Source organism: Enhydra lutris, unplaced genomic scaffold (genome assembly GCF_002288905.1).
Source record: "Enhydra lutris kenyoni isolate GAN:26980312 unplaced genomic scaffold, ASM228890v2 scaffoldscaffold54, whole genome shotgun sequence".
NCBI classification, from domain to species: Eukaryota; Metazoa; Chordata; class Mammalia; order Carnivora; family Mustelidae; genus Enhydra; species Enhydra lutris.
Genome location: NW_019154138.1, coordinates 162159 through 174785, shown reverse-complemented (window position 1 = coordinate 174785; position 12627 = coordinate 162159). Strand labels below are relative to the sequence as shown.

Genomic DNA, 12627 nt, shown 5'->3' with positions numbered 1-12627 from the left:
GTGAGAGGGTGGGGGGTGAAGTCTTCTCAGACAGGGTGACTTCCCAGATGCCATCTTGATAGCCTGAATGGGAGATGGTGGTGGCCCTATGGGACTGTGGCCGGGAAGGTGGGGTGAGAGGAGTGTCATGTATGCTGGAAGGTAAACTACCCTTGGGTTTGGTTTTACAGCACAGCGAATGTGAATCATGGGCAAGAATTCCAGGTCAAATGTTCCAGCAGGAAGATGAAAACTGAATTGGCCTCAGGAGAGATGTTATGTGTGAAGGGCTTTGTGTCAAATGTGAATGATGTTGTTTGGGGACTAAGGATCTTGTTGAAATGTAGACTCCCATCCAGCAGATCTGGAGGTGTGGTAGAGACTCTGCATTTCTAACAAGCTCCTGGTCCCTGGGCTATACTTTGAGTTGTTGGGGCTTAGAACACCGGCTGCAATCTAGTGGGCCATGGGTCAGATGTGGCCTAGGAAACAAGTTTTTCTGGGTTACATAGTGTTTAAGTTTTAAAAAAAATAGTTGTTACTTGTAAACCAGGCATTTTCACATAAAAATCTGATTTTTTCCTCTTCACTTATCATTCTCTGTCATATCACTAAATTTTATTTTTATTGTTTTTCATAATAGACTCTTGTTAATTGCCTTTTTCATTTGTTCATTGTGTATCCTCACAAGGCTGTGAATTCCATGCTGTCTTGTTTGCCCATTTCCCTTGAATCTAGTCTGGCACACAGTCTACACTCTATATGTTTATTATTTGTCAAGTGAATCAGCAAATCCACTTTCCTTTGTGGTCACAGTGATTGCCACAGTCTGTACTTGGCCCTCTTCACTCACTTATGTTACCTCCTGAGAAAGGTGGAGTCAGGACATGCCCTTGGGAAACCCCTAGGTTTAGGGAACCTGAGGGCAAGGAAGAGGAACCAGGGTAGGAAAGAAGACTAGGAGAGTGAGCACCCAGAGGCCAAGGGAGGAAAGACTACAGAGGAGGGGTGCTGGGCAACCAGTGCTCCTATGAGGTGGAGGGTGATAGAGGGAGTCACTGGCCTTCAAGAAAGCAGGAGAGGAAGGCACTATAGAGAAGGAAAGCACGTAGGCTGTATCTTAAGATTGCTACTGGGCTTTGGAAGGATTTTTGGGGAAGGCAGTTAGTTTTGAGTCCTTGTATAGACATAGTACAAGGAGCTAGTGGTGGGAAAGAGAGCAAAGATATAAAAAAGGGTGGCTCAGTCAGTTGAGCATCTAGCTTCCCCTCAGATCATGATCTTGGGGTCCTGGGATCGAGCCCTATCTTGGGCTCCCTGAGCAGCAGTGGGTCTGCTTCTCCCTCTCCCTCTGTGATCTCTCTTGCTCTCAATCTCTCATATAAATAAAAAAAAATTTAAAAATACGTAAAAAAGAGTGGGAATAATGGGTGCCATCCCAACTTAGGATAGGTTGAAGATTGAGATAGGCCCCAAGTGGAAAGGAAGAAAAAAAAAAGTCCACTTCTTAGTATAAGGGAGAGGGGGCAGGGAAGGCAAACTCCCATGAAATAGGTGCAACTTACAGGTCTCCATTTAGGGGAAAAGTTTAAAAACATTTGATATAATTAAGCAAGTAATGAATAAACATTGATGAAGTTTTGGAAATGCATCCAGTTTAATGAACAATTTGTTCTTAATGGAGTTTGCAGCAGCATAGGTATTTCGTCTCCAACTCTTGTGGCCTCCTGTCCCTTTCCAAGATTTTTCCAGAAGTACTGGCTTGGATAATATATTGACAGCTGATGAAATATTTGGTAATTGAACAAGAAGAGAGCTATATTGTCTCCAGGGCTGAGGGAGAAAGCTGAGGAGAAATCCTGCTACCTGTGGTGTTTGTGGGCAGGAAGGTTAAAGGGACAATAATGAGAAAGCTAGCTTCATCTTCAAGGCCTGTTGCTTGTCTTGATTTTATTGTTTTGTGTGTTTTCACCTTGTGGAATTCAATAAATATTTACTCAGTGAATGAATAAGTTTAAGGTCAGACACTGTACATGAGTCAAAGAAATCGTATTTCCTGGAAAAGCTAGTGGAATTAAGTGCAGGTTTCCACAGATGCCTCCTCTGGCTCCATTTCATTTCAGTCACAAGGGATCTGAGGGACATTAGCCCAAGGTCTTCCTCTAACCAGTAAGTGGATACATTTTCCCTATGACAACACGGTGCAGCATAACTGTCACAACCAGGCTCTTGTCCTTCTGTGGGACTCAGCCCACATAGTGTTCTGGTAACCTCTTGCCATTACCCGCCCACCTCAGCTCTGACGGGTCATGGTCCTGCTGAAGCATAAAGGGGTGGTTTCTACAGTTCAGCTGGTTTATAATCTTGGCTGTGCTGGGTTAGATTGGGCAAGTTAGTTCACTTCTTGGTAACTCAGTTTCCTCAAATGTAAAATGAGAATAATAATATTTCCTCTCTCATTGGATTTTTTTTGAAGATTGAATCAAATAATGCAGTTATGTAATATACAACATGATGATTATAGCTAACAGTGCTGTTTTATCTATAGAGAAGTTAAGAGACTAAATCCTCTCATCACAAGGAGAAAAATTTTTTCCCTTTCTTCTTTTATTTTTATTGTATCTATCTTTGAAGATGGATGTGAGCTGGGCCTACTGTGGTAATCATTTCACAATATATGTAAATCAAATTGTCACACTGAATGCCTTAAACTTAGAGGATGATGTAGGTCAATTATTTCTCAGTAAAACTGGAAAAAAAAAGATAGTATAAGTAAAGCATGCAGGAGGGTGTCTTGCACACAATACTCAATACATGTTAGCAGTTATCATTGGAGATTACAGTTGTCTTTGATTAATAATTACGCATAAACCATACTTTTACTTACTAAATTTGATTTGACATTCTTTGAAAATATTGTGTGTGCATACACAGCAAATGAGGGAGAGGTGGGGGGATGTTGAGAAAGACTGAGTCTTACTTGTAGTGATGAAAAATTCACAGCCCCCTAGGTCAATACACTATTACAACGGACGAGAAGTTTCTGACAGGTGAAGGACTTGCTCAAGGTAATACCACTAGTAATGGCGGAAACAAGTCTAAATACTGTTTTTTGATCCCCAGTTCAGTGCCTCTAATGCTAACACCCATTTCCAGGCATGGCTTGGTAGCGTTTCAGAAGTCATCTCAGATTATGTTCCAGTTCAATTTTGTCCATGTTAATCACAGCAAACAAAAAACCAAGAGCTTGGGCGAGAACAGCAGAGGTTCGTCCGGCCACTGGGTGGCGCAAAGGCGCTGTTATCCCGTGAGAGGCGGCTGGAGAGGGCGGAGCTTGTTCGGAAATGGGGCAACGTACTCTTTCCTTTAATTGGCCTGAGCTCCTCGGCCCACCATCCAATCAGAAGCGTCTGCGTCACTGTTCCCGAGCTAGGCGGCTGCCCGCGGAAATTTGAAATGGCTGACGGATTGCTGGCGGGTGGCGGGCTGGGGTCGCAGGCAATGACACCGCAGCCGGAGCGCACGGGCTGGGCGGTCGAGGAGGAGCCGGCGCCTCTGGAGAAAGGTGAGCACCCGTCTTGTCAGGCCGGAGGAGCCGCCTCCTAGCAGCCGACCGTGTCCGCGGTGGCTTGGGGCAGTCGGGACCCTCCGAGGGCGCCTGGGTCTCATAGGCCTTCCGGAGCGGCTGGCCAGGGTGGCGGCGGTGACTGTGAGAGGCACCGACCCCTTCTCAGAACGTCATGGTCGGGAGGTACCCTGGGCATCTCCCCTTCTCCTCGCCCCATCGGGCTTCAGCTTCCTTGACACTGAAAGGGGTTGGGCCCGCTCAGGAATTCCCAGCAGGGATGTCTGGGTGGGCTTCCGGTTTGTTTGTTTGTTTGTTTGTTTGTTTGCGTTCATCTGTGGAGAGACGTCTCCTCTTTTTCTTCTCAATCTCAGAGGAGCTCATGAATCCTTTCCCAAAAGAGAAGATAGTAAACTCTTGGCCTCAGTAGCTGCCCTGAGCACTGACCGTAGCTGACACGCCCAAAGTTAAGGGAGCCAGGGTGGGGCAGAGTCTAAAAATAGAGCCCAAGTGTAATTTTCAGTGCTGTGTACCTCTTTATGGAGATAACGTTATGATTTTCTTTCCTGATGTTTTAAGCTGTTCAGACTTTTCCTTTAACATTTTCAGTTAGATTATGTAGTGGAAAGAGTCCTGGCAAAGGAAGAAAACATACATGTGATTTAATTCCACTGCTGATCCCTCTTGTGAACCGGCAAAAATCACTTGGCCTCAGTTTTCCTATCTGGAAAACAGAGCCAGTGGTCCTACAGAATGGTGAAGATGAAGTGAAATAATGTGTGAAAAGTAGTTCTTTCAAAGTGCTGTAAAGAATTGTGGCGGGGGCGCCTGGGTGGCTCAGTGGGTTAAAGCCTCTGCCTTAGGCTCAGGTCATGATCTCAGGGTCCTGGGATCGAGCCCCGCATCGGGCTCTCTGCTCAGCGGGGAGCCTGCTTCCTCCTCTCTCTCTCTGTCTACTTGAGATCTCTGCCTATCAAACAAATAAATAAAATCTTTAAAAAAAAAAGAATTGTGGCGAAGTAAGGTAGTCTTTACTTTTTTATATTGTGTTAAAATACACATAAAGTTTACCATCTTATACCATCTTAATCATTTTTAACTGTATAGTTCAGTGATTAATATATTCACACTGTTGTGCAGCTATCACCACCATCCATCCGCATAACTCCTCTTCTTGTAAATTGAAACTGAAACTCTGTACCCATTAGACAATAACTCCCCATCCTCCCCTCTCTCAGCCCCTGGCTACCAGCATTGTACTTTCTGTCTCTATGACTTTGACTACTGTGAGTACCTCATGTCAATGAATTCATACAGTATTTGTCTTCCTGTGACTGGCTTATTTCATTTAGCATCATGTCCTCAGGGTTCATCCATGGTGTAGCAGGTGTCAGCATTTCCTTCCTTTTTAAGGTTGAAAAATATTCCTTTGTATAGAGATATCACCTTTTGCTTATCCATTCAACCACTGATGGACGCTTGGGTTGCTCCCACCTTTTAGCCATTGCGAATAATGCTGTTATGAACATGGGCGTAGAAATATGTTTTGGAGATCCTGCTTTCAGTTCTTTCGGATATATACTCAGAAGTGGAATTGCTGGGTCTTCTGGTAATTCTATTTTTAAATTTTTGAGGGACCACCATACTGTTCTCCATAGCCCTGTACCATTTTTGTTGCCTACAGCAGTGTATAAGAGTTCCTATTTATCCACATCCTCACCAACACTTGTTTCCTTGATAGTTTTTCTTATTTTTTTTTTTAAAGATTTTATTTATTTATTTGACAGAGATCACAAGTAGGCAGAGAGGCAGGCAGAGAGAGAGGAGGAAGCAGGCTCCCTGCTGAGCAGAGAGCGATGCGGGGCTTGATCCCAGAACCCTGAGATCATGACCCAAGCCAAAGGCAGAGGTTTTAATCCACTGAGCCACCCAGGCACCCCTTCTTATTGTTTTTGATAAAAGCTATCCTAATGGGTGGGAAGGGAGGGCATTATTTCTCTAATAAACATTTATATATACTATTTGATGGGTAAGTGATTGACAGATAATTTATTGAATTAATGAATTGAAACAGGCATGCTATCTTCATCTTCACTTTAAAGGAGAGGAAGCTGAGGCACAGAGAGATTGCCACGCAGCTAGTGAGGTATTGATGTTTTCTGAGGCTCATGTGCTTTGGCATGTGAGCAATAGACTTGAGTACACTATGGGTCATTTGTGGGATCAAGTAGTTCTGGTGGCCTGAATAGAGGCAAAGATTCGAAGGAAGGAGAAAATATGAGGAGCAGCGGGCAGTGGGGTGTGGTGTGGTTGAGAGAAAGATTGCTGTTAATAACAGTCTCAGATATTCTCCCTGAAACAACCCGTGGAAACTATTTTGCCAGCTTAAATGTTACCCTCAGCATTGTTTATTTAGTAGTTTTGTCTATTAAAAATATCATATTATACAGAATTAGATATGCCACTGATCAAATCATGCCTTATGGAACATAATTACATACAGCCCAAACCTAATGTGATTAGCATTTTCTAATCCTTTCTTTAGACACAGTCACTGAAATTGGTGAGGAGGAACCTTTAGTAAAGTACCTTTAGCGAAGTAAACCTTATGCATTATTAAGCATCTCTCATCCCTGTTTATTGAGGGACCATTGACAGAATGATATTGCAGAAAATTAAGGGCGGCTTCAGCTCATTTGTGAAGGAATATAGGAAACTAGCTCCTAACTTTAATGCAGCTTTATGGAATTGTTTTGGGGAAAAAAAATAACTGTAAGCTATTTGACCATTGTAAGTTGGTAGCTATAGTAAGAATCATAACTTTATCCTTTGAAGGAGATTTTTAGTGATTGCCAGTGAATCAAAAAACCCTTTTTCTCTGCCTTCCTGAAAAACTTCACAGAACAACAAAGACTTAACCTATGAAAGATTTTAAGTTCTTATTGTTTCAAAGTAGAACTTGGATTTTGAGATATTTTCAAGTTTGGAAAACTGATTTCTTCTGACGGTGATAAAGGTAACTAAAGCGTCACACCCAAATCCTTATTTGTATTTTGTTTAGAATTTCTGAGCAAGGATATGAAATTAGAAGCAGTCTGTAAGCACTGGAAGTGTCTGGGATAGTTAAACCTGCTTATTTTCGTTCTTTTAGCTCTGTTCCAAGATGAAGATTCATGCAGTGATTGCAGCAATCATGATAAGCCAGGTTCTAGTTTACCAAGTTTTGTGCCTGAAGGAAAGACTCATTTTCCAGAAATATTCCAGACAAGTCAACTTTTGTTCTATGAGCGATTCAGAGCTTATCAAGATTACATTTTAGGTGAGTAGGTTTGTTGTTGTTGTTGTTGTTTGTTTTGCTGCTTTTAATCTTTCCGGTTTACAAGTAGATTTGTCTCCAGATTGCCAATTAGTTCTGAGAAAATGGATTTACTAACTTTTCTCTGCTTTATGCAGTCTCAATTCTTATTGTGTTTAATTTGTTTGTAGCTGACTGCAAGGCCTCTGAAGTAAGAGAATTCACAGCTGAGTTCTTGGAGAAGGTCCTTGAACCATCTGGATGGCGGGCAGTCTGGCACACTAATGTGTTTGAGGTGCTGGTTGAGGTAAATTTAATTCTGTTGTTAAGACATTTGTCTCTAGCTAAAAGCACTTTCCTTCAGACTGTTAGAGCCAAAGTGCTTATTTTTAATTAAAGTTTATGAGCTGATTGAAAATAGCATGTTTTTCACATCTAATTGTCATGGTGTATGAAGCGTTCCGCAAATTTTAAAGGCAGCCAAGGAGGAGCTACTTGGGAATTGAGGTGGTTAAAGTTCCAGTGTCCTTTGACAAGGGGAATGGATTATAAACCTATGAAGTGGAGGAGGTATTTGAGACCATTTAAAAAATAAAGAGACCTCATTATGAAGTCAACGGAGTTTCAATTAATTTTTTACCTTCTTAGTTGTAGCCCATTAAGTAGCTCAAACCAAACAGGCATTTTAAAACTGGCCTATTTTTTGCCTAACAAATTTGTAGATATGTGGTTAATCTCTTGATAATGTGTCCCATTGTCAAAAGTAAAAACGATCTTGTTTTTCAACTGACTGGGCCTTTTACACTAAATTTGTACTCTAATTACAGCTGTGAATTTTTCTCAGTGTTTGTTAACTGGACCACAGAAAACCCTGTTAACCTAAAATGTTAAACCAAGGAGTGAGAATACAAGTTGTTGCTGCAGCTCTTTGAGAAAATGACATCATTTACTGCAGTGATTATGGATGAGGCAGTGGGTTGCAGCTGTTTCTGGTGACTTAAGTTTTGTATTATGTTAATATGTTTGGTGACAGGAAAGGCCTATTAATTTGGTTATAATAGTGTTGTCATTGGTCGTGTCCTCCATTCATGTCCAACCCTCAACCTCCACCCTGATCCACTCTCCCAAAGTTGTCAAAGTCATTTTTTTTTTTTAAGATTTTATTTATTTATTTGACAGAGAGAGAGAGAGATCACAAGTAGGCAGAGAGGCAGGCAGAGAGAGAGGGGGAAGCAGGCTCTCTGCTGAGCAGAGAGCCCCATGTGGGACTTGATCCCAGGACCCTGAGATCATGACCTGAGTCGAAGGCAGAGGCTTAACCCACTGAGCCACCCAGGCAACCCCAAAGTCATTGTTTTAAAAGATAAATGTGTCAAAAAAAAAAAAAAAAAAAGAGAGAAATGTATCATTCTTCTGCTTAAAATCTCTAATGCATTGCATTTACCAAAGCCATGGTGTTGGCTTTGTGGCTTTTCATTGTCTAGAGAATACAAAATCCAAGCTCCTTCCAATGCCGTTTCTGTCTTCATCTCTTTGCCCTTTTCTCTCGCCTCATCTCCTGCTGCCCCTCCCCCGCCCATTTCTTTCCTTCGGTTCCAGCAAAAAATACTGCCTGTCTGCTGCTCTAGCAGCCAAGCTTTTCTCTGCCACAGGGCCTTTTTACCTTCCTGCTCTTCAGATGGCTGCTTCCCTTTCATCCTGTACATCACAGCTAAGAAGTGACTCTGACCATCCCAGCAAAACCAGACCACCACCCCTGTTTGTTATACTTTGTCACATGCTCGTCACCATCTTGTTTGTTTGTCTCAATTACAGTGTAAGCTCCATTTGGGTAAGAGCCAGGCCTTTCTTGTTTATTTTCTATATTATGGAGGAAGGCTCCCTCTTCCCATTGCCTGCATAATAAAATCAAGCTATTAGTAGTGTTTTGTATGTATCTTAATTTTGATTTCCATGTAAGTCATATTATTTTAAATTTCAGGTCACAGATGTGGACTTTGCCGCCTTGAAGGCAGTGGTGAGGCTTGCAGACCCATACCTCTGTGAATCTCAAGTGAGCTCTTTTACCTTGGAATGTATGAATGAGCTCTTCGATCTGAAGGAACATCGGTTGCCCCTGCAGGAGCTGTGGGTGGTGTTTGATGATTCTGGAATATTTGACCAGACAGCCCTTGCAATTGAGCATGTCAGGTAAGAAGAGAGGAGAGTTGATAAAAATAACCTTGTCGCCAGAAACTATGGATGAAATGCAGTAATTCTAGTCTGTGTTATATACCCAGATTTAAAACTCATACTGTAAATTTGGTCATTGCAGTATTTTAAAATATTCGAAGATAGGGGAATCTTTTTTAAATTAAAAAGATTTAAAAAGCATTTAAAATTTTCATTTGAGATAATTTCAGACTTACAGAAAAGTTGAAAAAAAAATACTAAGAATTCCTGTATGGATTTCATTCAGTATCCCCAAATGTTAATAAAAGATAGGAGATTCTTTGTTTGATTTGCATATGTTTAGAAACCCTTAAAAGTTCTGGATGCTAAGGCTTATGGTTGATATACTTGAATATGAGGAAAGAAGAGAAAGTGAAGGAGGTGGTACACCATGTCTTGTGCACTGGTAAGACATATATATATATATTTTTCAAGATTTAAAAAAAAAATTATTTATTTAACAGGTAGAGATCACAAGTAGGCAGAGAGGCAGGCAGAGAGAGAGGAGGAAGCAGGCTCCCCGCTGAGCAGAGAGCCGGGATGGGATGCCGGTCCTGAGATCAGGGCCTGAGCTGAAGACAGAGGCTTTAACCCACTGAGCCACCAAGGCGCCCCTATTTCTCAAGAATGTATCTAGCCAAAGAAGGTTTCTTCTTAGGTCATTTCCAGGATCCTTAGGGGATATGTTCATGCCTTTCAACCTTTTTTGGCATACTTGAACATGTGCTCTTCTTGTCCTTTCAGTGAGGAGGAAAGCTCCTACCTGGATTAAACGGTATACCTTTTTTTTTTTTTTTAAATTTTAATTACAGTATAGGTAATATACAGTGTTATATTAGTTCCAGGTGTACAATATAGTGATTCAGCAGTTCCATACATCACCCTGTGTTCATCAAGGGAGCACTCCTTAGCTCTCATCACCTATTTCACCCATCCCCCAATCACCTCCCCTTTGATAACGATCATCAGATAGATCTTTTGTCATGTAGTTCCTGATACAGGTACTTCTGTTGGATCCTCTGTGTTATAAGTATATTCACTAAGGAAGGCTGACTTTTGTCTATTTAAAAATGGACTTCTATTACTCTAGGAACTGGGAGAGTTCCTAGAGAACTCTCTAGGAACTAGTGTGGCATAGTGTCTTGTAGTTTTCAGTTTTTGTACCATTAGTGAGTTAACCTGTTTTTGCTGAGCTTAATTTAAATGTTCTACAAAGAAGCAGGGTATCTCAGGCCCTGCTTCCAAGATGTTATGGAAAATTTCTAATTGTACCCAAGAAATTTTAACCCTGTATGTTCAGCATTAGGCCTAGCAATACAAATCTAAAGAACTGGCCTCTGTCCAGAACCAATATAATCAATTCTCTTATGTTTCTCTCACTTGAAAAAAATCTTTCAATTGAAGCATTTGAAGGTAAAGGGATAATCGATGAGTTTAGGAAATTAAGAATCAGGGAGCTAATCTCTAGGGGTATTGAAGTTGGTAGAAAGACTAGTATTTAGAATTAGTAATGGTATTATTTGAAGGTGAGCCTGGCAAATTTATTCTTCATTTTGAGGGCTCAGATTCTGGTTAATGCCCAGAAAAGTTCAAATTATGCAGGTTCTCATTTGTTTACTCAATGAATATTCAAGTGCTGGGTCCTGAGTTGAGGGGTAGATGTGACTGGAGCATGAAGCTGATACAATCACCATCACCAGGGGCTGTCAGTCTAGAGGTGGGAGATGAATCCTAATCACACAAAAGAGCATATGTGATTGGAAACTGCAATGAGTGCAGTGAAGAGGTAGAGTGTCTTAAGGCTAGGTTAGGTGGCAAATACATGGTTGTCTCTTGAGGAGATGACATTTGAACTTGGATCTGAAGTATTGGCTAGGTGAGAGGGGCTGTGGCAGGGGTAGGGAGGGAACAGGTTCAGGAGCTGAATGAATTTAAGGTGCTGAAAGGCCAGTGTGGCTGGAACAGACAGTAATGGAGGAGGCTTAGGAAACCAGCTTAGAGGTTGTCAGGAGTTAGAAGATGTAGGGCTTTGCCAGCCGGTTAGTCATTTTTGTCTTTAAGAGCACTGGGGAAGCACCAAAATGTTTTTATTCAAAGGTGAATAAGATCAGCTTTGTATTTTGGAAAACAAATGCAGGGGGATGGACTAGGAAGCCCAGGTTAGGGACAAGAGAGTGGACTAGAGTGGGGTATGGAGAGGACACATGGAGGCTTCCTGAGAAGGTAGGATGGCTGGGACCTGGTGGTAGAGTAGAGCTGGGGGATGCAGAGATAATGAGTGGATATGGCAGAAGTCAAGGTTTCTGTCTTGAGGGAATAAACACCAGAGGAGGTGCAGATGTGAATGATGTTTGAACGCCCAGTACAGTACTGGTGAGCTTACTACTTGAGGGGGTCTTAAAATGTAAGTATAAGATCACCAGGTGGAGAAGGTGGACAGCCTGCCAGCATGTTGCATGGAGGCTTGAAAGAGCTTCTGAAATGGGAGTTTGCATAAAAGAGGTCTGAATTTAAGAGAGGTGCTCTAGAGCCAGATTGTGAACCCATGGAATACCTCCACGCTCAGGATTTTGAACTTCATTCTGAGGGTAGGAACCAGCAGTTTTTGTTTTTTTTTTTTAAAGATTTTATTTATTTATTTGACACAGAGAGAAAGATCACAAGTAGGCAGAGAGGCAGGCAGAGAGAGAGGGGGAAGCAGGCTCCCCACTGAGCAGAGAGCCCGATGTGGGGCTCGATCCCAGGACCTTGAGATCATGACCCAAGCCGAAGGCAGAGGCTTTAACCCACTGAGCCACCCAGGCGCCCCAGCAGTTTTTTTTTATTGAGTAAAGGCATGCTCAGGTTCCTTTTTCTTTTTTTTTTTTCCTTTAAGATGACTCTAGAGGGGGCACCTGGGTGGCTCAGTCTTTTAAGCCTCTGCCTTCGGTCCAAGGCCAGGGTCCTAATATGGACCCCTGCATCGGGCCCTCTGATTGGCTGGCAATCTGCTCCTCCCTTCCCCTGCTCTTGCTTGCTCTCTCCCCCTCTCAAAAAAAAAAAAAAAAAAAAAAAAAAAAAAAAAAAAGCCAAACAACAACATAAAAAGATGACTCTAGAGGATGAAGAGACTGGCAGTCTAATCTATAAAGATTAAGAGATGGCTTCATTTTCACTGCTCCTTTTCACAGCAGAACTTCCTGGCAGAGTTTTGTGTAGTCTCAGTCTGCACTTCGTGGCATTTCAGTAATGCTTCTGCCCCACAGCACCACTGAAGGTGCTTGAGGTCATCAAAGCCCTCCTTGTTCTCCTTCCCCATCATCTCTTCTCTGATCTGAAGCAAGATGAGCTTTCCCTCTTGGTCACATTCTAGTTATTTGGTCATTCCCATCTTCTTAACACACTCTCCTCCCATCTTCTTAGTCATCTTGGCTCTTGCTCAAAACTTTAAAATGTTGGAGTTACCCAGGGATCCATCCTAGGCTAGCTACCCTTGCCTCTATTTAATCAGCCTTGGAAGCACATTAGAATCACCTGAGAATTGTTTTTTATTAGAGTATTTCAACTAATACATGAGGAAAGAATGATAGGATCAGAA

The 12627-nt window shown here is 42.0% G+C and overlaps 1 protein-coding gene across 3 annotated transcripts in view; it reads left to right on the top strand.

Moving 5' to 3' along the window:
• The first annotated feature begins 3435 nt into the window (after positions 1–3435).
• The window catches only part of LOC111157363 (SHC binding and spindle associated 1), a 29022-nt gene continuing 19830 nt past the window's right edge, over positions 3436–12627 (top strand). For 2 of the 3 annotated variants that reach the window (XM_022518711.1, XM_022518708.1), the window contains exons 1-4: positions 3436–3544; positions 6696–6863; positions 7031–7146; positions 8821–9029. In XM_022518711.1, coding sequence (XP_022374419.1) covers positions 3436–3544; positions 6696–6863; positions 7031–7146; positions 8821–9029 — 602 coding nt within the window. The remainder of the gene's footprint in view (positions 3545–6695; positions 6864–7030; positions 7147–8820; positions 9030–12627) is intronic. The other variant, XM_022518710.1, reaches the window with a different exon arrangement.